Raw genomic sequence first — 27,500 nt, forward strand, 5'->3', positions numbered from 1 at the left:
TCAACTTTCTCTTCACAATATCCCACAGGTTCTCTACGGGGTTCAGGTCAGGAGAGTTGGCAGGCCAGTTGAGCACAGTAATACCATGGTCAGTAAACCATTTACCAGTGGTGTTGGCACTGTGAGCAGGCGCCAGGTCGTGCTGAAAAATGAAATCTTCATCTCCATAAAGCTTTTCAGCAGATGGAAGCATGAAGTGCTCCAACATCTCCTGATAGCTAGCTGCATGGACCCTGCCCTTGATAAAACACAGTGGACCAACACCAGCAGCTGACATGGCGCCCCAGACCATCACTGACTGTGGGTACTTGACACTGGGCTTCAGGCATGTTGGCATTTCCCTCTGCCCAGTCTTCCTCCAGACTCTGGCACCTTGATTTCTGAATGACGTGCAAAATTTGCTTTCATCTGAAAAAAGTACTTTGGACCACTGAGCAACAGTCCAGTGCTGCTTCTCTGTAGCCCAGGTCAGGCGCTTCTGCCGCTGTTTCTGGTTCAAAAGTGGCTTGACCTGGGGAATGCGGCACCTGTAGCCCATTTCCTGCACACGCCTGTACACGGTGGCTCTGGATGTTTCTACTCCAGACTCAGTCCACTGCATCCGCAGGTCCCCCAAGGTCTGGAATCGGTCCTTCTCCACAATCTTCCTCAGGGTCCGGTCACCTCTTCTGGTTGTGCAGCGTTTTCTGTCACACTCGTTCCTTCCCACAGACGTCCCACTGAGGTGCCTTGATACAGCACTCTGGGAACAGCCTATTCCTTCAGAAATGTCTTTCTGTGTCTGACCCTCTTGCTTGAGGGTGTCAATGATGGCCTTCTGGACAGCAGTCAGGTCGGCAGTCTTACCCATGATTGTGGTTTTGAGTAATGAACCAGGCTGGGAGTTTTTAAAAGCCTCAGGAATCTTTTGCAGGTGTTTAGAGTTAATTAGTTGATGCAGATGATTAGGTTAATAGCTCGTTTAGAGAACCTTTTCATGATATGCTAATTTTTTGAGATAGGAGTTTTGGGTTTTCATGAGCTGTACGCCAAAATCATCAATATTAGAAACAATAAAAGGCTTGAACTACTTCAGTTGTGTGTAATGAATCTAATATATATGAAAGTCTAATGTTTATCAGTACATTACAGACAATAATGAACTTTATCACAATATGCTAATTTTTGAGAAGGACCTGTATTTTGCATTGCATGTTTAACCCTCCCACTGTCTTTATGGGTGACCCCACAAGGAGAGTTGACCATTGAGCAGGATTGATGGTTTATCCCTTGGGTCCATGTGGCAGGGTGCTCACTCCTGTAAATAACAGATAATGTGAAGACTGGTGATGTTTGGTGCATTTTTAAGCAAAAGCTGTTCAGAAAACCATCTAAAACAGGTCAGATGTCCATTGTTTATTTATAACTCTTGCATAGAAACACATCTGAAAATGTCGTGATTATCGATTTAATGTACAATGGAAGCATTATCTCTTCGTTCTGCGGATCAGGGTCTTAAGCATTAGGGTAAGACCTGAAAGGACACACCGGTCCAGTGAATGAAAGACCTTCTTTGGTGAACATCCATTATGCCTTAGCCAGGAGAGACCAGACTGTTTCTGATGGAACGGTAAATATAGCAACAGGAGGATCACTGTCAAGGAGACGCGGAGGAAATACGGGGAAAATGAAACGGGGCAAAGAAACATGGAGGAGGTGAAAATTAAAAACATGACAGGACAAAGAAAGGCAGAGATTTATTTTTTAAATTAGAGTAGAGAAAATAGCTGAAATGGAAAAATGTGGATTTTATGAGACTCAATCCTTTAGAAATGGTGTGATGGGAATTATAGAGCTGTTTGCTGATCCCCCCACCCCCATTTTAAGGTTGCTCACTCCATCTTTATATCTCTGCTGTCAATTATTTCATTGAGGTGGCCGCAGGGGCAAGAAGGTCAACTACCTTGCTGAAATGTGTTCCTGCCTAACCAATCAATTGTGACCCTGTGCTGCTGAAGGCGAAGGTGTCGCCAACCCGAGGGGAGAGTGCAGTGTAGGAAATCAGGACATATTGACCCAACGTAATGGCAGAGTAATGGATAAGCTGGGGAGAGCAGAGGAACACAGCTCCATGCCGTCGTGCCTCAGCTGCCTCATTAACCCCAAATATTCACCGTTTCTCTTCCTTCAGTGTTTCAACTCCCACACTTCCATCTCGCTCTTCCTGTATGACTGTCTGTCTCTTATTCCTTGTTGCTGAACCTCTAGGGGAAGTCACCACCTTGTAAACAGGCTGGCGCTGTGTCGGTGATTAAAGAATATGTTTGTTTAGCTTCGCTGGGGAAGAGCGTCTCTCTCTGTTGTTGGTTTTTATCAGGTCCTGCTTCTCCCGTGTCCTTGGAATACTGATTCATCCTCAGATGAGTAGTTAGCGCGGCGCCTGGCATACCTAAACAAACATGCCTCTGCCCACTCATGAGCGGAGAGCGTGTCTGAGTGCGTTTTATAAAACACTGATGCTGCTGGTCGTGCGTTTCATATTGTCAGCATGAATAAACAACATAAAGGTAGTCCTCTCCTTTCCTCCCAGCGCATCTCCATCCAGATCTGAATGAAGTTTTAATAACAGAGGTCCAAATGAGATGAGCTGAGTGGGTCGCCGTGATGGAGAGGATGTGATAACAAGAGATGAAGTTAGAATCAAGGGAAACATGGATGATGGAGAGTGTTGTTCTGGAAAACATGATTAGAATAAAGTAAAAAATCCGTCAGAGGCGTAGTTTTGATAAGTTCAGAGCACCATCTGTGTGCATCAGGCGGGTTCTGCTGTGCAGGGGTTGCAGGGTGTTTTAATTACACAGACTCACACTTTTGCTTTGGTGTTACCTGTCAGAATCAGCAGGAGGCTGTGTATCTATAAGCAAGATGTGTGACATCCTTCTTAGTTTGCAGGTTTGATCAAATTCCTGCTGCACCCCTCAGATGTGCACGGGATGCATCTTAGCATCCATGTAACATCCATAAGAGTCACCTTTCTTAGTCTTACACACGAACTATTCTATTTTTTAATTATATTATTCGTGTCATATGTAGCACGTTAGTACCGAAGCAAGTTCCTAGTTTGTGAATCGTTTGTTCACTAACAATGGCAATAAACCTTTTTCTGATTCTGAACCTTAGGAAGATTTAAATCAAAATTCGAGAGATCAAAGTCGTAACATTGAAACTGATCATCTAAAGTCTGAAAAGGCAGCATTTCAGTTGTAAAATTGCAAGAAACAAGTTGGCATTGCATGACATTTGTCCATATAACCATTTTTTAATATAAAAATGTGACATTTCTGCAGTTCAGTCGCAAAGTGTCTTCATTATTTATTTGAATCCAGTTTTTGAATTTTTTTGCACAACAGCAGTAAGTCGGGCTCGTTCCCAGTGAGAGTTGGACTCCGCCAAGGCTGCCCTTTGTCACCGATTCTGTTCATAACCTTTATGGAGAGGATTTCTAGGTGCAGCCAAGGTCTGGAGGTCATCCGTTTAGGTGGCCTGAGGATCAGGTCTCTGCTTTTTGCAGATGATGTGGTCCTGTTGGCTTCATCAGAACGTGATCTTCAGCTTTCGCCGGAGCGGTTCACAGCCGAGTGTGGAGCAGCTGGGATGAGAATCAGCTCCTCTAAATCTGAGACCATGGCCTTGAGTCGGAAAAGGGTAGAATGCCTTCTCCGGGTCAGGGATGAGGTCCTGCCCCAAGTGGAGGAGTTTAAGTATCTCGGGGTCGTGTTCACGAGTGAGGGAAAACTGGAGCGTGAGATCGATAGGTGGATTGGTGCTGCATCTGCAGTGATGCGGGCGTTGTACCGGTCTGTCGTGGTGCAGAGAGAGCTGAGTCAGAAGGAGAAGCTCTCGATTTACCGGTGGATCTACGTTCCTACCCTCACCTATGGTCATGAGCTTTGGGTAGTGACCGAAAGAACGAGATCACGGATACAAGCGGCCAAAATGAGTTTTCTCCGAAGAGTGGCTGGGCTCTCCCTTAGAGATAGGGTGAGAAGCTCGGTCATTCGGGAGGGGCTCGGAGTAGACCCGCTGCTCCTCCACATCGAGAGGAGCCAGTTGAGGTGGCTCGGGCTTCTGGTCAGGATGCCTCCTGGACGCCTCCCTGGTGAGGTTTTCCGGGCATTTCCAACCGGGAGGAGACCTAAAGGTAGACCCAGGACACGGTGGAGGGACTATGTCTCTCACCTGGCCAGGGAACACCTTGAGATTCCCCCGGAGGAGCTGGCCCAAGTGGCTGGGGAGAGGGAAATCTGGGCTTCTCGACTTAGGCTTCTGCCCCTGCGACCCGACTCCGGATAAGCGGATGAAAATGGATGGATGGATGGATAAATTGTTAAAATTAATGAATGAAATTGAAATATAGATTACCGTAAATCCTCTAATATTAGTCTGTATTTAATTAATGGCCGGGTCTCATATTTTGGCCGGCGTCGGAGTCGGTGGAGGTGAATAATGACCGGTATTTTATTGTGGCCAGGTGGAATGTGGTAACAAGTAAGTACCACGGGGGGGCGGTTGTGTCATCCGTCTCACTTTTGATTTGCCAGTGATAGACCGCGAGGGTAACTTTAACCGTGCGGAGACGAAGAGGAGGCGAAAATTTGATATCAAGTTCAAAGAGAACGTGCTGATTATGCTGCAGAACACTCTGGGGAGCAGTAGCAGGGGTTGTATGAACTATTCACTAGTCAACTTCACCGCTCTATAGTGACTTGTTATGCCTGTCATCGACTAGTCGCTGTCACGACCGGCAAGATGCAGTCCACGGAAAAGACAGCAGCCTGCTGACAGCAGGTGACAAGCTCCTGCTCGTCGGGAAGCAACGCGCTGTGCCAGAGCGTCGGCACTGACACCCGCCGTAAAACGGACATTTAACCGAATTGTGACCTTTACCCTCTTGCAATTTAACCTTCCCCTCACCCCCATCCTAACCTTAACCAGCTTGCTCATGCAAAGCTCTGATTGTTGACGCGCTCCAGACATCTGCGTCCTGAGCACGGCCACAGTAACATTATCACATCAGGTGTCGCCACCTCAAAAACTAATTTAACACGCGACCGTTCATGTCGGCTCATTTCCTTTTATGTTTTCTGTCTTTTATTCTTTTATTTGTGCCTGATGCGTTTCGCTGCTGTGGATCGGGGCGCATCACCTGTTTTGTACTCGGTGACGCACCTCACTGAAGCAGCCAGCGAGCACTCCGTTGTTTTAGCGGTCGGTAGATCTTTTAGAACTGCAGTTCAAAGGTAACTCATGAGGTGAATATATATGAACCCAGGTAGCAGTTTCTCTTTAGGACTGAGAGGAGATGCAGGAAGATAATAAACAGGCAGGACAGAAAAATAGTCAAATAAAAACAAGTTAGTTTTTGTACCTGCTGGTTGTAACAAACAGACACCATTGAAGGTCATCAGAAGTGAGGAACAGAAAATGAAATAATTATTTTAATGTTTAGAGCAGCAGGAACTCAGAGAGGCTGCAGGCGCATCAGTGAGTTTGTGGCCGCTGTGCAGGGGGAGGGGGGAGAGGGCTGAAGCAGAAACTACCGTTGTTAAAAGAAATGTGTTTAACTTTAAAAATGTGAGCGCAGTATTAATCGTCAAAAACTCCAGCGAACCATTAGGTCATTTTGCCCAAATAGAAATAGAGGCCTGCCTCTAATTCTGGTCCTCCTTCCAATAAAGGCCTGGAGCTTGATGAGCTTGAGTCAAATACAGGCCCAGGCCTGTATTAGAGGATTTACGGTAGTTTTAAAAATATAAGAAAAGCATTACAATCATATAAAAAAATAATACAAGAAATTACTTTAAAAGCTCCCAACAGTCAAGCGTTAACAAGTGTTGGTGTGAGTGCCCTCTAAAGGAATAATATCATCATTTATGTGAAGGATCATGAGCCTGGAGGCTAAATACTACAACGGAAAAAGAAAATATATTAAAAATGAATAAAATAAAATGACAAAGTTGGACAAACGTTGGAAAAATGGAAAACACCACAGGACTGGGTTTAGGTTTGTAGCAGGGGAGAATGCATCAGGAGTTTATTCGTACAACTGATGTAGAAATGTGACTTTAGAACTTGCAGACAGGTATCATGACCGCCGGATTTTAACTTTATGTTGATGCTTTATACATTTTACATCATTTATGTGCTTTACGAATGGATTTAACCATTAGCTTTCTTTTTGTTCTGGTCTCTTGTCTTTAAAAATATGTATTTACTTGGAGAAGACAAGAGTCCATCTACAGTGAGTAGTTTCAGTGTTTGATACAGAAAGAGCTTTCACCGGCAGCCGTAGCGGTGCCCCCCCACCCACCCAAGCTCCCTTCTGCAATCACTCGTATAATAGCTAACCACTGATAACCCAAACTCCTTTCTGAAAGCAATTTGCCAGATTAGACGCGATGCACCTGTCCCCAGCACCGCTTTCTCCCTGAAGTCATCTCTCCTAATGATTTGTGCCTATTGTAATTGGTTCTGGCTGGTTTCATTTACAGTTCTGATCAGCCAATCAGATTAGCAGCGTTCCATGTGATAGCATTCGCCGAGGCCCCGAGGAGAGTGGAGGGTGACGGGACGGGGGAACTGGGTTATCTGGGGGGACTTCAATGGTAGCAAAATGGCTACAGAACAACAGAAAAGGTGTGATGCGCTTCCCGATGGGAATCATAGATCACCAGACGGAATAAAGAGGAAACCTTTTTGGTTCTTGTAAACGTTTGTTTTGTATTAAACTCGAGCATCAAGATTGGGTCTCATGACAAAAACACGTGAACCTAAAACATCATCATGTAAAAATGACATACCTCCAAGGATATTTACCGGACTAAAGTCAAAGTCCCATCAGGTGTCACACACACACTGATGTGTGTGCAAAATGTGTTCTCCGCATCTGACCCGTCCCCCGGGGGAGCGGTGAGCTGCAGACACGGCCGCGCTCGGGAACCATTTGGTGGTTTGGGTCAATCAATCAAAGATACTTTATTAATCCCAGAGGGTCCAACTCCTTAATGCTGAGTGTCGAGCAGGGAGGCACCGTGTCCCATTTTGGTCTGACCCGACCAGGAATCGAACCGTGATCTCCCCGTCTCCGGGCGGACACTTTTTCTGACCCCGTTTTGTGCGTAAGCAAGCTTGATAAATGAGAGCCCTGGTCACTCCGAATCCTTCATAATTTATCCTCCAGATTATAAAAGCAGATGGCGACCGTGTTTGGTCATTCGTCCTCCACAAGCCTTGCTTCTGGTTCCCTGTAGTGTCCGCTTGTTCTCACTTCCTGCCTGTTTCCATCCTAAAAGTTCTAATAAGTTTAATAGGAGTGAAGGATGTCTCTAACAGCTGCTTAATGATTTGTGCCAGTACTGACCGGGCCTGTCATGGTTACTCCAACGAACAAAGAAAATGTTACCAAGCAGGGAAGCTCTTTGTTTTTGACTAACTCCAGTGAACATGTTAGTAGGTGAACTCACTGGCAGACAGCACACCTGCCTGAGGTACTGAGCAAATGTGTGACGTTGGCAAAAATGAAAATAGAAATGTAATTTTTCCCGTTTTGAACTTGTTGCGCTCCCGATCCCCACACCATCCCTTTAAAGCCTCATTGCTCCAACACAAAACCCGGCCAACAGACGGTGGATTTTCCACTCGCCTCGCCGTGGAAGGACCGCCGCGGAGACATTTCTACCTGCTGCTGGGTACGAACCTGCCTTTTGTTCCTGCTCCGCAGCGGCAGGAGGAAACAGCCAGCGAACGGAAAGGGAGAGGAGAATGTGATAACAACAGAAGTGGTTGTCAGACAGAAAGAGAGGATTAGCCTGAAGCCAAAGTGTTGGGAGCAAAGGAGTGTTTTGGGGTTAGACAGAAAATATGAAGAAAAGCTGAGAGAGAGAGAAAGCCGTGTGTTGCTTGTAGCTGCGGATTAGTCCCGACAGCCTCAGGAGTCCAGCACTCGCTGGCTTCTCTCGTCTCTGGGAAGGCGGGAGAATAACGGCGCCGTTCTAACCACCAATCAGGGGAAGTGGAGTAGATGATAGAGACCAAAGCTTTTCCCCAGGATTTCCTAGTTGGTTGTCTGTAGCATGTCACAGCCTGAACCTCTGAAGACATCATTTACAAGCATTGGTCTGACGTACCTGTTGTTTAGATTTGTTGATGCTCTTTTTGATTGTTTACAAATGAATTGTTTTTTATTTGTTTGAGAAGCTTGAAAAACAGAAAGCCGGTAAACAAACAACAAGAGGAGGCTGATGGGAATGAATGCGTTGATGTTGATGAACAGTGTTTATTTATGTGTTTACTGTAAATAAGTGGCGTCCATCAGCTGACGACGGTGGACTGGTTATTTATATGTTACTGGACAGCGTTTGCAGTTCTGCCTCTCGGGTATTTTTATTACTGAAGAGGTGAAGACAATAAAGTCTAATCTAATGTACTAATGAGTGTAATTTCTGTTTAAACTGGTCCTAACTGGTGGAAAGGGAAATGTCACTTTAGTTATAGAATGTTAGTTTTCTGTGCAATAATCCATCTTTAATGATGTCATTTCTGCAGAAAGCATTGATTATTTATTAGTATTTAAGTAGCAGCTCAGGAGGATGTCCAGTCATCGGAGGGTTGTAGGATCGATTCCGGCTCCCGACAGAGAATGCTGCTGTTGTGTCCTTGGGCAAGACTCTTTACTGACTGAGAGTGTTCAGAGGGACCGGTGGTGTCTGTGCTCGGCAGCCTTGCCCCAGGACGGCTGTGGCTACATCGTAGCTCATCACCATTAATGTGAATGTGTGTGTGTGTGTGAATGGATGAATGCTACACGTTAGTGTAAAGCGCTTTGGGGTCCTCTGGCTCTGAAGGGCACTATACAAGTGTGGGTCATTTATCATTTATATGTTATTTTACATGTTTAAACCAAAACAGAGACGAACAAGCCTTAGAGATGATGCACTGGCTTCATCCAATCAGAGAGCTGGTCCTGGTGTGAGTTTGTTTCAGGTTTAACCAACAAGTACGAGTACTAGTGATGCTGCCACCACCATAGAAGAAGACATTTTCTATAATTATAAAAACTGCGAGGTGCTTCACAAGAAAAATTATTTCATTATAATCAAGAAAGATATTAATTAAAATAGGACAAATGGGAGAAAAATGAAAAATTAAGATAAAAAGGAGAATAAAAGTGAAAACAAAAACACATCTTAATATTTTTGTAACCCTTAAAATGGATGAAACCACCCTTCACTTGCAACTGCAGGAAAATATTCAATACTACGTACAGAAAAGAGTCTGCATGCGTCCAAATCTGAAGTTTCACTCGTCGCATATTTACATGACATCATGCAAACATTTAAATTCAATTCAATTCAAGTTTATTTATATAGCGCCAAATCACGACAAGAGTCGTCTCAAGGCACTTCACATGATAAATATTCCAATTCAGGTCAGTTCATTAAGCCAATCAGAAATAATGTTTCCTATATAAGGAACCCAGCAGGTTGCATCGAGTCACTGACGAGTGTCAGTGACTATACAGCAATCTTCATACTAAGCAAGCATGCAGCGACAGTGGAGAGGAAAACTCCCTTTTAACAGGAAGAAACCTCCAGAGGATCCTGGCTCAGTATAAGCAGCCATCCTCCACGACTCACTGGGGATGGAGAAGACAGAGCAGACACACACACACACACACACACACACACACACACACACACACACACACAGAAATGTGTCTATAGTTATATTGTGATTTCTTAGTAAATATTCTATTTGGTGAGAGATAAACTTTATTGTATTTATCCTAGTGGATCTATTGTTAAACGGGTAAACTAGTAGTAGCACATCCAACGTCAAAGAGAGTAAAAAGTTATTATCAGGAGAGGGAGAATGTTTAAGTGGTTAGCAGCAGTGTGCTAGTCGATGGCCCCCTCCATGAGGCCACCACAGCTCAGCAGAACATCGTTGTAGCTTCTTCTGGGGAGAAAAACACTTAGAGAGAAAATAAAGTTAACAGCTGAAATAGCAGGAAATAATACAGTTAAAGAGCAGATTGTAGAAGAAAGCAGTAGAGTGTAAAGCGCTTTGGAGTCCTCTGGCTCTGAAGGGCACTATACAAGTGCGGGTCATTTATCATTTATGTGTGTTATTTTACATGTTTAAACCAAAACAGAGACGAACAAGCCTTAGAGATGATGCACTGGCTTCATCCAATCAGAAAGCTGATTAAATTCCAGACCCAGGTGACCAAGGAGCACAGAAAGCTAAACTAACAAAAGAACAAAATAACAAAAACATAAAACATAATAGAAATAAACACCAAGAAACCACCCGGAACTAAAGTTGGAACGTATCTCCAGAAACTGGGACCATGACTCAAACTGTGGCTGTGAAAGGAAATGTTGGCGCCGACCTGCAGGAAGGAAAACCGCCTCGAACAGCAATCAGTCGTTGTTTTTCATCATCTGCTACAGAGACAGCAAAGTACTATTTACTACATTATACAAAGCTACCAAGTAACTAAACAAACAGCTTTTCTAAGTTGAAATAAAAGTTTGGTTTTAACCACAAACAGCCTTAATCGTGTCTTTTTGTTTCTTGTTTTACAAGACAAGGCACGAAGGTTGGGACCTACACAGAAATGTGCTGCTGCTGCTGTACAAACCCAGAAAGCTATTTACCTGATGCCATTAGAAGTAAAACATAGACTCAAGTCATCGGTGTGGTCGGTTTAGCAGCATTGTCCATCTAATGACTCCCAAGCTCACCTCCAGTGAAGGTGTTTCCCTTTAGCCTCTTTGCTTTCTCAGACGTCCTCCTCAGCATTTCCTCTCAGCATGAAAGAAAGAAGCCGATGCAAAAACACTGATAATGGCTCGCTGCTGCTACAGAGCATCTACTGTCTCCCTTAGAAAACTGTATGTAATGTTGCTTTGGCAAATCTGGAAAACAACTTGGCTTAAACATGTGTTCATGTTCTCACTCCGCCCAATGCGTCATATGCATCCTTTTGCAGACTTGGGCCGGCACAGTATCCCAGCATGCATTGTGTCGGAAACCGTTGTGCCCCGAGCAGGAGAAAAAGACAAAACAGCTCAATAATAGGGTGTTCTTATGTAAAAAATACAAATTATTTAGTCTAAATAAATTAAAATGAAACAGTCATGTATAACCTGTAAAATTAGCTGTGTGTTTGTTTTTGTTTATTTGTTTGTTTGTTTTGTGTTTTCTCTGGCTCTTCACGACACCTTGAAACGATAATTAGCTCACCCATCAAAATAAAGCCAGCACTGCCTTACCTAGCTCCGTTTGGGTGAAAAAGAAACATTTCTTCATTTAACAGCAGGAAATCCTGGTGTTTATACAATTTATATCGTTGTTAATTTATCGTTAAGGGACAAACTTCACTTTAATTTAGTATTTCAGGTCGTTTTTATGAGCGTAACATAAAGGAGCACTCGTTGCCATAGCAAAATGGAGTTTCAAATGCCGTACTTGTCCACTCATGTTGGAGAGAACAGACTTCCTGCTGTACTTGCCAAGTACATAAGAATGAACTTGCCAAGTACATAAGAATGTACTTGCCAAGTACATAAGAATGAACTTGCCAAGTACATAAGAATAAACTTGCCAAGTACATAAGAATGAACTTGCCAAGTACATAAGAATGAACTTGCCAAGTACATAAGAATGAACTTGCCAAGTACATAAGAATGAACTTGCCAAGTATTTAAGAATGAACTTGCCAAGTACATAAGAATGAACTTGCCATGTACATAAGAATGAACTCTCCAAGTACATAAGAATGAACTTGCCATGTACATAAGAATGAACTTGCCAAGTACATAAGAATGAACTTGCCAAGTACATAAGAATGAACTTGCCATGTACATAAGAATGAACTTGCCATGTACATAAGAATGAACTTGCCAAGTACATAAGAATGAACTTGCCATGTACATAAGAATGAACTTGCCATGTACATAAGAATGAACTTGCCAAGTACATAAGAATGAACTTGCCATGTACATAAGAATGAACTTGCCAAGTACATAAGAATGAACTTGCCAAGTACATAAGAATGTACACGTGAACTGGGGAACAGAGGAACAGCCCAAATTTCCTGGGAACATTTCTTTAGTGTACAGCTTGTGTCCTCGTGCCCTTTGGCTGCTTTAGCGACCCCTACTGTTTAGGAGCAGAACTGCACCAGCGGGAGCCCGAGGTCTGAATTGACGACAGATCAATCGTGAGTTTAGTCTAGTTAACATTCTGCACTGCCACCTAACCACTTGCAGGCGTCCTACTTGTTTATGTGTTTAGCAGATGCTTTTGTCCAAAGTGACTTGCAAGTGATAATCGGCATGTTGCCCTTGAGGCTAACAACAACAATAACAACAAACAATGTGCAGTCAGTCGTAGGTGGCAGTGAGGCAGCAAGATGAATCATGGAGAGGAGGGAGCAAGGAGTGGACAGTAGGGGGGGTGCTAGTTTAGAGGATGCTCTCTGAAGAGCAGGGTCTTCAGGAGTTTGTTGAAAGTCGAAAAGGAAGCCGCTGTCCTAGAGGTGCTCGGCAGGTCTTTCCACGCTTGTGACCTTGACCAGGAATGAAGACCATATTCAAACAAATGAATGACAACCCCACCTCACCCCCTCACTTTACCAGCTGCAGCTTTACATTTCATGTTCGTTAAATCACCTGATCAACATGGGGCGGGATGCACATCATGGCCTTGGATTGCTCTCCTCCTCCGTAAACTAAAAGCGTGTTTTATCTGAATTTTCATGACAGAGAGGTGTGAAGCAGGGGCCACCAGACAAGCTCCATTGATGCTGAGACAGGCTGATGATGACACAGCCGTGATGCCACGGCGATGAGGAGGAGTGGGAGAGGAGAGGTGCAGAGAAATAGGCTGATTGGGTGAGAGGAGTATTCATTTAGGAAGACAAACAGCTTCATTTAAAGTTAGCCAAGCACAGAGACACCCCGCATACTGCAAATAGGCTGAAATTTGCATCTTTTCTCTGACGGGGATCCAAGTCCAACCCCCGCTCTCTTGGTCTCACATCTTCAGTGATAATGGATTATCTGGGGCGCTGCCTGAGAGAGCTTTTGTCTTTGATTTGCTTTTGAACACATTTTCCATCAGCTTTTGCTCCAGTCACTCCTCCTCACTCCTGATCTGCTGCTGATCTTGTCACAGCCAAGTTTATCTACAGTAAGAAAATGGACCGTTTGCTGTTTAGTTTCCCTCCTTGGCTGCGTGCAGAAACGCTGCCGAGGACAGAGATGGTCGTCATTTCACGACTATTAAACAGCAGAAAAGATGAACTCTAGCGTTACATTTGATTTCTCCCCATCTCCTACAGTAACGATGATTTCTGCAGCTGAGAATGAAATTAAAGTTTTGAGCTCAGCAAACAGATCTTCATGATTATCTGCTAAACACTCAGCAGTTGTAGATCTGATTTCTCAGCAGCGCTCATATGTTTTATATTCTAAAATCATTTTACTTACAGGTGACTTAAGGACAGCTTAGTTCGGTTTTATTCACCTAAACTGATCTGCTACCAAACTGTCATTTATAAAAGAACTGGGAGTACATGTGTCTTTGTTTCTGACCAAATGCATGATGGGAACTTACCATTATACCTACATAGGTCTTGCTTTATGGGTAAAGTTACAAAGTGAATTACTGCCAGTATCCCACTGCTAAACTGCTGAAACTCCAAGTACACTGTTTAAATTATGGATAAAGTCTGTGTTTGAATTGTCCACTAAGGTGTTGTGTGGTGACTCAACCATTTAGTCGTGTCATTAGACATTTTAACTGCATGTTTTTTATCCTTTATGTTTTATAAACTTGTCGGATCATGTAGAGGATGTACACAGGTCAAAATGAACTCTGACTAAAGAGCATTCTGGCTTTCTGACACATTGGAAATGTCCGAGCGTGCTTATTCTCTACATTGTCTACATGTAAGGTGTCTCCAGCTCTGTGTGGGCTGCAGTGGCTGAGGAATTATTTAAAAGTACAGTTAAACTTGCTTTTAGCACCCCCTAGTGGATATACCAAAAATAAAACGTATCTGTTTGTTCGTCTTTTTAAAACCTTCATTTAAATGCTGAAATGTCTCCTCGGCCTTCGTTAGTTTCTAGAGGAGCGATCCATCACTAAATAAAACAAACCAGCTGTGTTCATGATCTCTAACATGCAGGAAATGTGCTGGAAGCAGCCTGCAGCTCTCCCCCCCACCAGCAGGCAGCAGCCGGACAACTCTGGAGTTGCAAGTGTGGTATTCGGGCTACATGCGGTGGTGGGGTCTGAGTATCATTTCATTAACCCTGTAAAGGGTCATTTCAGCACATACTGGCTCAACAAATGATTTAAAATGATAAAAGGTTGCATAGTGTCCCTTTAAATGATGAAACTACTGAAATTAATATCCATACAAGTCGAAGCATTAAAATATTTTCACATTTGTTAAAAAGCACACATGCTGCAGGTTTGTGAGTACCTTTCGTTAACCCTAACCCCGTTAAAGGTGCGTGTGTAAGTTACAACCCAGTACAAAGAGAACCATACATAAAGCTAGTTTCATGTTACTGTTATGGACCCACATGAAGTTTATTACTGTTTATTTCTCAAGGAAGACTAACTAAATAATTCTGTTTATGGTCTCAGATTCATGTGAGTTTTTATTTATGTGACAGAACTGAATACCTACCACATAATTATGGAGCTTCACTTGATTCCAGTGGAGTCTCAAATGCAAACGTGTCCATTTCCCTCTGTGGTGTGTAGTGTGTGGTGTGTGGTGTGTAGTGTGTGGTGTGTGGTGTGTAGTGTGTGGTGTGCAGTGTGTGGTGTGTGGTGTGTGGTGTGTAGTGTGTGGTGTGTGGTGTGTAGTGTGTGGTGTGTGGTGTGTAGTGTGTGGTGTGCAGTGTGTGGTGTGCAGTGTGTAGTGTGTGGTGTGTGGTGTGCAGTGTGTGGTGTGTAGTGTGTAGTGTGCGGTGTTTACTGTGTAGTGTGTGGTGTGTGGTGTGCAGTGTGTAGTGTGTACTGTGTAGTGTGTGGTGTGCAGTGTGTAGTGTGCAGTGTGTAGTGTGTAGTGTGTGGTGTGTAGTGTGTGGTGTGCAGTGTGTGGTGTGTAGTGTGTAGTGTGCGGTGTGTAGTGTGTACTGTGTAGTGTGTGGTGTGTAGTGTGTGGTGTGTGGTGTGCAGTGTGTAGTGTGTACTGTGTAGTGTGTGGTGTGTGATGTGTAGTGTGTACTGTGTAGTGTGTGGTGTGTAGTGTGTACTGTGTAGTGTGTGGTGTGTAGTGTGTACTGTGTACTGTGTAGTGTGTGGTGTGTAGTGTGTACTGTGTACTGTGTAGTGTGTGGTGTGTAGTGTGTACTGTGTAGTGTGTGGTGTGTAGTGTGTACTGTGTAGTGTGTGGTGTGTGGTGTGCAGTGTGTACTGTGTAGTGTGCGGTGTGTACTGTGTAGTGTGTGGTGTGTGGTGTGCAGTGTGCAGTGTGTGGTGTGTAGTGTGTAGTGTGTAGTGTGTGATGTGTGATGTGTAGTGTGTACTGTGTAGTGTGTGGTGTGTAGTGTGTACTGTGTAGTGTAGTGTGTGGTGTGCAGTGTGTAGTGTGCAGTGTGTACTGTGTAGTGTGTGATGTGTACTGTGTAGTGTGTGGTGTGTAGTGTGTACTGTGTAGTGTGTGGTGTGCAGTGTGCAGTGTGTGGTGTGTAGTGTGTAGTGTGTAGTGTGTGATGTGTGGTGTGTAGTGTGTACTGTGTACTGTGTGGTGTGCAGTGTGTGGTGTGCAGTGTGTAGTGTGTACTGTGTACTGTGTACTGTGTGGTGTGTAGTGTGTAGTGTGGTGTGCAGTGTGTAGTGTGCAGTGTGCAGTGTGTACTGTGTGGTGTGTAGTGTGTAGTGTGTGGTGTGTTGTGTGTAGTGTGTAGTGTGTACTGTGTACTGTGTGGTGTGTAGTGTGTAGTGTGTAGTGTGTGGTGTGTACTGTGTAGTGTGTACTGTGTACTGTGTGGTGTGTGGTGTGTAGTGTGTGGTATGTACTGTGTACTGTGTGGTGTGTGGTGTGTAGTGTGTACTGTGTACTGTGTGGTGTGTTGTGTGTAGTGTGTAGTGTGTACTGTGTACTGTGTACTGTGTGGTGTGCACTGTGTAGTGTGTGGTGTGTAGTGTGTAGTGTGTGGTGTGCAGTGTGTAGTGTGCAGTGTGTACTGTGTAGTGTGTACTGTGTACTGTGTGGTGTGTGGTGTGTAGTGTGTGGTATGTAGTGTGTAGTGTGTGGTGTGTAGTGTGCACTGTGTAGTGTGTACTGTGTGGTGTGTGGTGTGTAGTGTGTGGTGTGTGGTATGTAGTGTGTAGTGTGTGGTGTGTAGTGTGTAGTGTGTGGTGTGTGGTGTGTAGTGTGTGGTGTGTGGTGTGTAGTGTGTGGTGTGTGGTGTGTGGTATGTAGTGTGTAGTGTGTACTGTGTGGTGTGTAGTGTGTGGTGTGTGGTGTGTGGTATGTAGTGTGTAGTGTGTGGTGTGTAGTGTGCACTGTGTAGTGTGTGGTGTGTAGTGTGCAGTGTGTACTGTGTAGTGTGTAGTGTGTGGTGTGTGGTGTGTAGTGTGTGGTGTGTGGTGTGTAGTGTGTGGTGTGTAGTGTGCACTGTGTAGTGTGTAGTGTGTAGTGTGTGGTGTGTGGTGTGTAGTGTGCGGTGTGTAGTGTGCGGTGTGTAGTGTGCACTGTGTAGTGTGCGGTGTGTAGTGTGCACTGTGTACTGTGTAGTGTGTGGTGTGTAGTGTGTGGTGTGCGGTGTGTAGTGTGCACTGTGTAGTGTGTAGTGTGTGGTGTGTAGTGTGTGGTGTGTGGTGTGTAGTGTGCACTGTGTAGTGTGCAGTGTGCACTGTGTAGTGTGCGGTGTGTAGTGTGCGGTGTGTAGTGTGCGGTGTGTAGTGTGCGGTGTGTAGTGTGCACTGTGTAGTGTGTAGTGTGTAGTGTGTGGTGTGTGGTGTGTAGTGTGTGGTGTGTAGTGTGCACTGTGTAGTGTGCACTGTGTAGTGTGCGGTGTGTAGTGTGCACTGTGTACTGTGTAGTGTGTGGTGTGTAGTGTGTGGTGTGTAGTGTGTGGTGTGTGGTGTGTAGTGTGCACTGTGTAGTGTGTAGTGTGTGATGTGTAGTGTGTGGTGTGTAGTGTGTAGTGTGTGGTGTGTAGTGTGTAGTGTGTGGTGTGTAGTGTGTGGTGTGTGGTGTGTAGTGTGCACTGTGTAGTGTGTGATGTGTAGTGTGTGGTGTGTAGTGTGTAGTGTGTGATGTGTAGTGTGTGGTGTGTAGTGTGTAGTGTGTAGTGTGTAGTGTGTAGTGTGTGGTGTGTAGTGTGTGGTGTGTGGTGTGTAGTGTGCACTGTGTAGTGTGTGATGTGTAGTGTGTGGTGTGTAGTGTGTAGTGTGTGATGTGTAGTGTGTGGTGTGTAGTGTGTAGTGTGTGGTGTGTAGTGTGTAGTGTGTGGTGTGTAGTGTGTGGTGTGTGGTGTGTAGTGTGCACTGTGTAGTGTGTGATGTGTAGTGTGTGGTGTGTAGTGTGTAGTGTGTGATGTGTAGTGTGTGGTGTGTAGTGTGTAGTGTGTAGTGTGTGGTGTGTGATGTGTAGTGTGCACTGTGTAGTGTGTGATGTGTAGTGTGTGGTGTGTAGTGTGTAGTGTGTAGTGTGTGATGTGTAGTGTGCACTGTGTAGTGTGTGATGTGTAGTGTGTGGTGTGTAGTGTGTAGTGTGTGGTGTGTGGTGCGTGTGGTGTGGTGTGTGGTGTGTAGTGTGTGGTGTGTAGTGTGTGGTGTGTAGTGTGTGGTGTGTGGTGTGTAGTGTGTGGTGTGTGGTGTGTAGTGTGCACTGTGTAGTGTGCGGTGTGTGGTGTGTGGTGTGTAGTGTGTGGTGTGTGGTGTGTAGTGTGCACTGTGTAGTGTGCACTGTGTAGTGTGTGGTGTGTAGTGTGCACTGTGTGGTGTGTAGTGTGTGGTGTGTAGTGTGTGGTGTGTGGTGTGTAGTGTGCACTGTGTAGTGTGCACTGTGTGGTGTGTAGTGTGTGGTGTGTAGTGTGCACTGTGTAGTGTGCACTGTGTAGTGTGTGGTGTGTGGTGTGTAGTGTGCACTGTGTGGTGTGTAGTGTGTGATGTGCAGTGTGCAGTGTGCGGTGTGTGGTGTGTAGTGTGCAGTGTGCGGTGTGTAGTGTGCGGTGTGTGTGGTGTGTGTGGTGTGTGGTGTGTGTGGTGTGCACTACAGCGGACATGAATGAATGTTCTCTTCTAACACGAGTAAGCATTCTGTCGCCTGCTTCTGGTGGTTGGATTTAAATAATCCGCCTTAAAACTTTAGAAATTATTTGACATTTTTACATTTATTTAGTTCCAATTATTATTATTATCATTATTATTATTATTATTATTATTATTATTATTATTATTATTATTATTATTATTATTATTATTTAGCAGGGTACAAAGATCTGACAGTGTCAGCAATCTAATGAAACTGTCAAAAGATGAAAGTTTTTTAACATTTTATTTGATTAGAAACAGCCTGATTGACACTTTCTAGATGCAGGTCTGAACTCTGTGGTCTTGAATGCTAGTTTAAACCCTCATCTCACAGCAAAAACTGTATTTTATCCTCCTGTAAGTTAGGATGTCTCCACAAACCCGATGAAACGTGTCAAACCAACCTTTTGTTTTCATTAAAGTTCAGAAATGGCTCCTTTAGGGTTAGAACAAGTCTGTCAGAATATGATCTTTGAATTCAGCAGATAAATGGAAACGTGTCTAAACAGACCACAGTGGACGCTCCAGAATCACCACGAGCTCACATTTCACTGCATCTTCACTTGTATAATCGGTCTTTTCACATCTGTCCAGGCTTTTATTTTCTCCTCCTGTTTAAAATCACCCAAGCCTGCCCTGGAGCAGCAGATCTTTTTAGATGCATCCATCCTAACCTTGTCCTGATGCATCTGCTCTGTTTGCAGGCAACCCTCCAGCCACAGGCACAGGCTCGTTGATCATTTATCTGGAAGACTACAATGACAACGCCCCCTACGTCGTACCATCCGTAGCACAAGTGTGTGAAGACGCCCACGACATGAATGTTGCTATAGTTGGTGGTTGGGACAAAGACCTCCCACCCAACGCTGCGCCCTTTAAGATAGAACTGGGAAAGCAGCCGGGCCTGGACAAAACGTGGAGGGTTACCAGGCTTAACTGTGAGTATCGCTGACAGACGTCAGCAGCCTTACGAACGCGTATTTCATGCAGTGAGAGCTAAACACCAAAACAACAATAACCGTATTAAAGCCAAAGCATCGAGTCCTTTTCATGCTGCTTTCCTTCCCACTAAGAGCTTTAAGCCCATTCAGGCTCATTTGTCCTCAAGCCCCCTGGGGGGTACCTGAACGCAGCAAATAGATCAGAGAAATTAAATAAGTAAACACATAGAATTGCTAAAGCACTGCAGTCAGTCTAATTGCACTGATAGTCGAGGGTGAATTCATGGAAGTGCCGTTCTGCTGAACAGATCATGTGATCGGGGCACAGAGGAAAACGATCTAATGAGAGAAGTTAGACAGAATCCAGACATTAAATCAGGACTGCATGAGTGAAAGTGGTGTCCGTGTGTGCCTGAGTGACAGAGCCGAGCTAAACCCTGCCCAGAGGTGTTCGCTGTGACTGACAGCAGGAGAAGGAGGTACAGACAACCCTCAGTCAGCACTGGCGGAGACCGAAGGGGGCAGCAGAAAGAGAGGGAGACGGCTCCAGCGATATGGGCTGTGCTACCCCTGGTGGGGTGAATTTGCACTGATCCACAGGAGCTGGTGGTCATGGCAACCCCAAGCGCTTTTGGGTTGTTCTGAGTCACAATAACTTCAGTTGACCCTTAAGCAATGGATTTTGAATTATTATTTGAGTCTTGCAGCCTATTTACTGGTAGATGGCGGTCTTTACCAAGACTCGCCAGTTTGAATGCCATCAGTCATCTAAAGTCCCACTTCTCAGAGAAATCCTTGACCCAAGTGGCCTTGGCATCAACGGTAGGCTGAAGCGAGAACAAGAAAAGCACTCAGTCACCTGTGTGAGCGTCCAGCTCCTGGCCTGTTTCACTTCTGATATTTTTATTAGAAAAAGTAGAGCAAACACAAGTCCAGTAACAAGGGCCACATTCCACTTCTGCAGCTGGGCATGTTGGTTATTCTTCCTATAACTGGAATGCAGACTCATTAAAACCTGTGCCTTCCCTGCTTGAGTAATGGCACAGCGTTACCATGGCAGCAAATAGATAAAACACCTAGAGATATGCAGCATTGTTAAATAAAATAAAAGTTTGCCCTCCAAGCGTTTAACATGTCTGTATGATCTAGCCAGGTGGCAGAGCAGCACCGTGTCTGAGCCAGTCAGCTGCTGTCCTCCCAAACACGACGACCAACAGACACGTTCAGGGTTTCCCTGGAGCTTAAATAACTACGCTAATTGGGTTGATGCTTCGTGTGTTTTGTTTAGACAGGAATGAACACATGAATTGTACCAGGACAGGCTCAGAGATAAGACATGACCTTTAGAACCAATTAAATCCAAAATGAACCTCTTCCCTTCCCCTCAGCCTAAGTTCACCAAACAGCAACGAAACGCTCCTCCTGACTGCACAGGAATCACGGTGAAGGGCTTACGAGCTAAAAGTTGGAGAGAGCTGGCAGCGAGGATCAGAGCTGAATGGTGTGAGAAGCTGAAACAGCAACAAGAAGTCTTGTTTTTATTCAGGAGAGTCCCTCGTTTCTGGATCTTTTTACGTGAGAGAAGTTGGTCGTTTCAGAGAAGTCTGAACATTTTAGAGGTTTTTCATATTCACCCACTGAATCAGGTGTGCTAGAGCAGGGAAACAACTAAAACATGTTGGGTAGGTGTCCTTCAGGGACAGGATTGGACATTGGTTTAAAATATTCAGAGTGAAGAACTGATAAATAACCTCCTTATAAAACAATGTCGACAGTTTGCCGCATCGCTGAGCGGCGTCAGGGAGCCTGTCGTACTTCATGCTTGTGTTTTTTGTATCTCAGAGTTTTTACCAGGTCGTTCTCCTCCACCTCTCCATGCGCTCACCACCTCTAAACACACGTTTCCTGTCATTTCCGTCCACGAATGGAACGCTTGATTCGTATTTGTTTACTCCTCCAGTCTCGGGTGAAGAAAACTATCAGATTTTTCAGAGTTTCTTCACAAGGTGTTCTTCACGCTGCTCCGTGTCTGCCTGCTACGTATCTTTAGCTGTCTTTATGTTTTTGAGTGTGCAATGGTGTCACTGTTGACAAAGCGGCGTCCCGACCAATCACAAGCTTGCGTTCTCCGTCTTTTTGGACGGATGTTTAGAAAAGCGGGCTCGACTCCCTCCATCCTTACGAGGGCTCTCCAGCAGGCTCGCAAGGATGGAGGATGGTGCTGCATGTCTCCGCACCGACGCAGAAGCATAAACTAAGCTTTAGGTTGTTTAAAGTGGTCAGACTGTGGTGGTAATGTGGCGCCATCATGCTCTTAAGTTATTAAACGTGTTTTTATCTGATCTAACAACATTTTAAAAGTAGAAATTCAGGTTTTCTAAAGTATAAAAAAACATTTGCACAAAATACCGATCATGCAGGTCTAGTTGTGAGATGTCTGGATGCTCCAAAGAAACAACAAGGATGCTAGCAGCCACAGTTTAGTCACTTTTCATACATAATTCATGATTCAATGAAACTTTATTGACACTTTGCATCATCTTCTGTTTTCAACAGACTATTAACAGTAAAAGCAAATGAAACCAGAATATAAAAACACAAAATTAAAATTGAATTGTCTAGGAGGGACCGTGGATGAGCTAAGCAGTTATGGAATTAGGGATCGAATGCGTAAGGGAAGTAGAGGGTCTTCAGACGAGATTTAAAGGCGCCGATAGAGGAAGCTTGCCTAACCTGCAGTGGTAATGAGTTCCATAACTTTGGGGCACAGACTGAAAAGCCCTTTCCCCACGAGTCTTCAAACGGGCCTTAGGGACAGTTAAGAGGAGTTGGTCTTCAGACCTAAGAGCTCGAGGAGGGTGGTAGTAATGAAGGAGATCACACAGATAGGGAGGCGCTTGACCGTTCAAGGATTTGAACGTGAGAAGTAAAATTTTATAATTGATCCTGAATTTAACGGGCAACCAGTGAAGCGTTTTAAGAATAGGTGAGATGTGGTGTCTTCTTTCAGCTCCAGTCAGGAACCTTGCTGCAGAATTCTGAACAAGCTGAAGCCTAGACAAAGCCGCCAAAACAAAGCGGAGACTCACCTCTGACATCAGGAAGAATCCGCGCGTTTCGAGCGTTATCCGTTCTCTCGTATTCCGTTGTGGAATTGTGATCGGCAGAAGCTTTTCCGGTCCGCGCCTCACTTTTTTTACAGCAGCGGCCCAAAACGATCTCCTAACACATGGATGTTCTGCTTCCTGATCACGTGACGTACGCAGATGCACATCAGCTTTAGAGCTGGGATGCTTGTTCTCACGGTGCGGGGGCTCGTCCGACCCCCAAGTTTAGTCGTCATTGGCAGTGAATAAGTTAACTTTAATATTTAAAACTAATTACATCTCCATCTTCAGATTAAAGCTCTGCTCCACACTGATTTAGAATCAGCCACAGCTGGTTGCTGCAGCGCTGGCAGGGTGACGTCAGTGCAGTACAGCATGACGCCACTACGCCGGACCGCTGAGTCTCACCGCAGCTCCACCTGGCGGTACCACTCACCTGCTGATGTGACACGTACCCTCAGAGCCACTGGCCTCCTTAAGAAAAAAGGCCTCCTCCCCTTTAAATGGAGGTGAACAGGAAGTCCTCCTTCATGTCCTCAGTTTCTGTGTCTGCTCTTCTGTCGAGCGCTGAGTCTGCTGTTTGTGTGTGCTTGCGTGCACGTGCGAGTGTGTGCACACTCGTTAACGACTCTTTTTTCTGACTGAGGAAGTCCGAGAACACAGGCAGGGGGGTTGGAGGGGGTACTGCCAATCATCTAACTGGAAGTCTGGTCTCCAGCCGATGCCTTGTCTCCCACTTTAATCAGCTGTGGATTAAAATCAGCTGTTTGAAAGCAGGAAAACCATAAAACAAGCTGGGTACTGGTCCTCGGGGAAGGGAGTGTGGGACCACTGGTGTAGAAAACGTGTGCTTGTGATTACCAGCTGTTTTTATCTGTTTCCTGCAGCCACACACTCCCAAATCATGCTTCTACACAGTCTGAAGAAAGCCAACTACCAGCTCCCGTTGCTCATCACAGACTCAGGGGTGCCCCCTTTGTCCAACAACACAGAGGTCAAAGTTCAGGTGTGCATCTGTACAAAGAGCAGGCGATACTGCAGCTCTGGCCACTCCCACCGCATCAGCCTTCCTGCGCTGCTCGCCACACTCCTGCTCGTCCTACTCTGTAAGTACAGCCCCACCTCTCTCCTCACAGGCCTGATCTACAGTCTCATGCTGACTGAGTTTGCAAAAACGAGAGCAGCAAAAAGTTCTGCTGGCTTTTACGACATCTCGATCAAAGAGCATGCGCCTCAGTGAACAGTAAAGGTTGTAGTCACACACGTGGAAAGTAAAATGCCACGCTTCAGGCTAAACGTGTGTCCTGTGAATTAGCAGCTTTTACATTAATTTGCAGCAATGCCCAGGGCACTCCCCAAGACATAAAGCCTGAGTTTACCCTAAATATCTCATTTAAGCCACGCAGTGGCATGAATAATTCAGCCTCCCGCATGCACAGAACGTATTTAATGAAGAACATCCAAAAGACAGTTTGGTGGGAACCAAATTCATTTGCAACTTTTAAGACCCTGATGTTTTCCTCCTGTCTGGGGATGCTGTGTGTAGTTAAAGCAGCTCTCGCTGCACGCCCGAGGCTTTCTGCAGCGGCAGGAATGGTGGCAATGAATGCTGAGAGCTAGAACCGGGAAAGGAACGAAAGAGTCTGCTTTTTAATTTCATGCCCCCCAACAAAGATGGAGTCATAATTATTCCATCTTTGTTCTTCTAACTTGTGTCTGAGTGTAAATTTGATCAACACAAGAATCCCAGGAATGTCTCCCTCTGTCTTTTCCAGTTCCCTCTCCTCGGTTTGTTTTCTTGTTCTGCTGATCTTAACGTCTCTTCTCTTCTCTGGATCTCGCGCTGATTGCTCCCACCAGCACATCTGTGCTGCTTCCTGTCTCACGTCTTATATTTTGCCTTTTCCATACCGCCTGTTTTGTTTTCTGTCCAACCAGCAAACAGCCACATTCTACCCATAATCCTCTGTTTACAGGCTGGATCTCAGCTTCCTCTCTTTGTCCTGATATCTCTGAATCAACGCTTCTTGCATGACCCATTGATCTTCATGGATCAGTCCCTCTATTTATGCACATATTTTCTCCAAATCCTCCTCCCTGTCACATGACTGTGTCCTTGCATCTGACAAACTCGTTCTCTAAATCTTCTGCTTTGAGTGATTTGTTTCCTGCAACTTCTGTGAAAAAACTTCCATTTCACAGAATCCAGTTTTAAATTAAGCTGACAACGCAGAGCAATCAGGAGCATAAGCACACCGCAACCTGCCGCTGGTAGATCATTAGTCACCGTTCCCCCTCGGTGCACCGAGCGCGAGATAGCGCTACGTCAGCATTCAGAGAAGAGCAGCCGTCTTTCAGAAAGTTTTCTGCGAGGAATCAGGAGAGTTTCTCAGCTGGAGCAGTCAGTCAGCTTCTCACCGTCACGTTGTTAAAGTATGCTGTTATCTGTGGTTTCTATGGCAGCAGCCACATGCGCCAGGAGTTGAAGGCATGATAATTAGCACGCATGCCAAGATGACTTTGTGAGAGTCTTATTGTTTTGCTCTAACGACAAAAGCTAGACGAAAACGTACCCTAACTGTTGCAGAAGCAGCGTGCAAATATGTCTTTAAACTAATCGTGGCGCAACGTAACGGATCCTTGGGCCGCCTGCTGTTGCAATCCGGACCATGTCTGCATCGTCTGTGGCGCTGAGCGGTGTGTGCGTGTGCGTTAAAGTTAAAGTTACCTTGGGGCAACAGGTTTAGCACATCTCAGGCACACACACACACACACACACACACACACACACACACACACACACACACACACACTCTCACACACACACACACACACACACACACACACACACACTCTCTCTCTCTCTCTCTCTCTCTCTCTCTCTCTCTCTCTCTCACACACACACACACACACACACACACACACTCTCTCTCTCTCTCTCTCTCTCTCTCTCTCACACACACACACACACACACACACACTCTCTCTCTCTCTCTCTCTCTCTCTCTCTCTCTCTCTCTCTCTCTCTCTCTCTCTCTCTCTCTCACACACACACACACACACACACACACACACACACACCCACACACACACCCACACACACACACACACACACACACACACACACACTCTCACACACACACACACACACACACACACACACACACACTCTCTCTCTCTCTCTCTCTCTCTCTCTCTCTCTCTCTCTCACACACACACACACACACACACACACTCTCTCTCTCTCTCTCTCTCTCTCTCTCTCTCTCTCTCTCTCTCTCTCTCTCACACACACACACACACACACACACACACACACACACACCCACACACACACACACACACACACACCCACACACACACACACACACAGCAGGCACCAGAAAACAGAGGAGAGAGATGACTCCCGCTCAAACTCATCACAGAGACCAGCGCTTGGGGACAGATGGAGGGACTGATCGCTGCAGTGTGCAGTCAGAAGGTCCGACGGGGCGTAAGAGAGGATTCTGATTCATTCCCCGTATCTCCAAGCTGAACTCTGACCCTGCAGGGAAAAGACGAGGGTAAGAAAAATGGTAGGAGCCAGAGGGGAGAGACAAGCAACAGAAAACGACACAATAAACATGTGAAGATGAAGTTGTGAGGTTTTGTGTACGTTTGCCAGCTAAAGGTCATACATGTGCAGCCGGCATGTGCTCCTTTTTCATAAATGACTCGTGTTTTTGCATCTGTTTGTGTGGAAAATAGAGGTGTTGTTATTCATGAAAAGTCTCTGCCAGGTTTGTTGTATGACCTTCATCTGCAGTTACAAATAAATAAATTAGCATTAGCCGCTTCTACAAAAGCTCCAATAAGCAAATAAAAACCAAACGCTGAGGATCTGAACGTGTCTCGTGTGTGTGACCTGTTCCTGGGAATTAGGTTGGAAGGATTTTAGTCCAATATGCAAACACAATCAATTTGCTTCTCTTAATCAACAACAAACCAATAAGTTGGGGTTTAAATAGCAATACATGCTTCTTTAAACAGCTTTTAAAGTCTCAGAAAGGAAACGGGGATAATTACTGACTAACCATGATGGCAGAATGAATGACTGTGTTGACGTCTGTTGGGTATTTGACCGTGCTGCAGTTAAAGTTGAGCTTTGGCTCATGACAACTCTCTCTACGAAGCTTCTTTGTGACTTTTTGTTCACATTTTTCCAGGTGAAGCATTTTAAAAGGCACCCGTCAAAACGATCAGTGTCACTCGTTTCTGAGATCAAACAAATGCTGTCTGTACCTCGGTCTGACTAAAGGAGCAGCTAATGTTGCTCTATAGACCCTCACTGTAAGATTAATGGGGATTGCTTTAAGATCCAACCTGTTACGATTTCTGGGATTTATGTTAATCAAAGTGAATTATATTTATTTGCGTCGTGGGGATTAAAGTGGAAGTGTGTGCAGGCAACGTTCTGCACAGTTGGGCTCAGAACCAGAGAAAGTTCAGATAAAATTATGTTTTTCTCACCGGAGGAGATTGGGAGCAGAAGCCGTTCTCCGTGTGGATTCTTCTGTCATTCTGTGCTGAAGTAGGATTTTACCTGATGCTGGCAGCGTGCTTTGTGGCTTCTTTTCAGACAAATGACATTTATGTCCTACGGGACTGGTAAAATGACAAAAAGAGTTTTCAGATGCGGTTTCGTTTGGAACGCGTCCAAGCAGCCAGTTGTGATGTTAAATTAGCTAAAGTCTCTTTCTGGAGTATTTCTCTTAGCCACTAGGTGGCGCCATCGGGTGACAAGCACATCACACAAAGTTTTTTAAGACTTTACGTCTGTTGTTTATAAAAGTGCTTCTGTAGCGGACAAACAGCTAAAACACGTTACGCAATCATTCTCATGTCGTGCTGTGTTCTCATGTATATGTTAGAGACGTACTTGTCCATGAAAAGTTCATCAGCTGAGGTATTCCTTACATCTGAAGCACGTAAGCGGCGGTCTAACACTATTGGTTAGTTCTGGCCGGCGCTCAGTTTCCTATTGCACGGAGCTCTGCCGGGCAGGGGCGTGCTTAGCAAACAAAATAAACTTAAAATAGTATCGCTTACATTATATCCTAGTACTTGATAAGACTTACGG

The 27,500-nt window shown here is 45.0% G+C and overlaps 1 protein-coding gene across 2 annotated transcripts in view; it reads left to right on the top strand.

Annotated features, from left to right (window-relative positions):
* Positions 1 to 27,500, top strand: part of cdh13 (cadherin 13, H-cadherin (heart)) — a 428,096-nt gene that overhangs the window by 387,334 nt on the left and 13,262 nt on the right. For both annotated transcript variants that reach the window (XM_054733486.2, XM_054733485.2), the window contains 2 exons: positions 19,038 to 19,271; positions 23,269 to 23,487. In XM_054733486.2, coding sequence (XP_054589461.1) covers positions 19,038 to 19,271; positions 23,269 to 23,487 — 453 coding nt within the window. The remainder of the gene's footprint in view (positions 1 to 19,037; positions 19,272 to 23,268; positions 23,488 to 27,500) is intronic.

This window comes from Nothobranchius furzeri, chromosome 4, assembly GCF_043380555.1.
Source record: "Nothobranchius furzeri strain GRZ-AD chromosome 4, NfurGRZ-RIMD1, whole genome shotgun sequence".
NCBI classification, from domain to species: domain Eukaryota; kingdom Metazoa; phylum Chordata; class Actinopteri; order Cyprinodontiformes; family Nothobranchiidae; genus Nothobranchius; species Nothobranchius furzeri.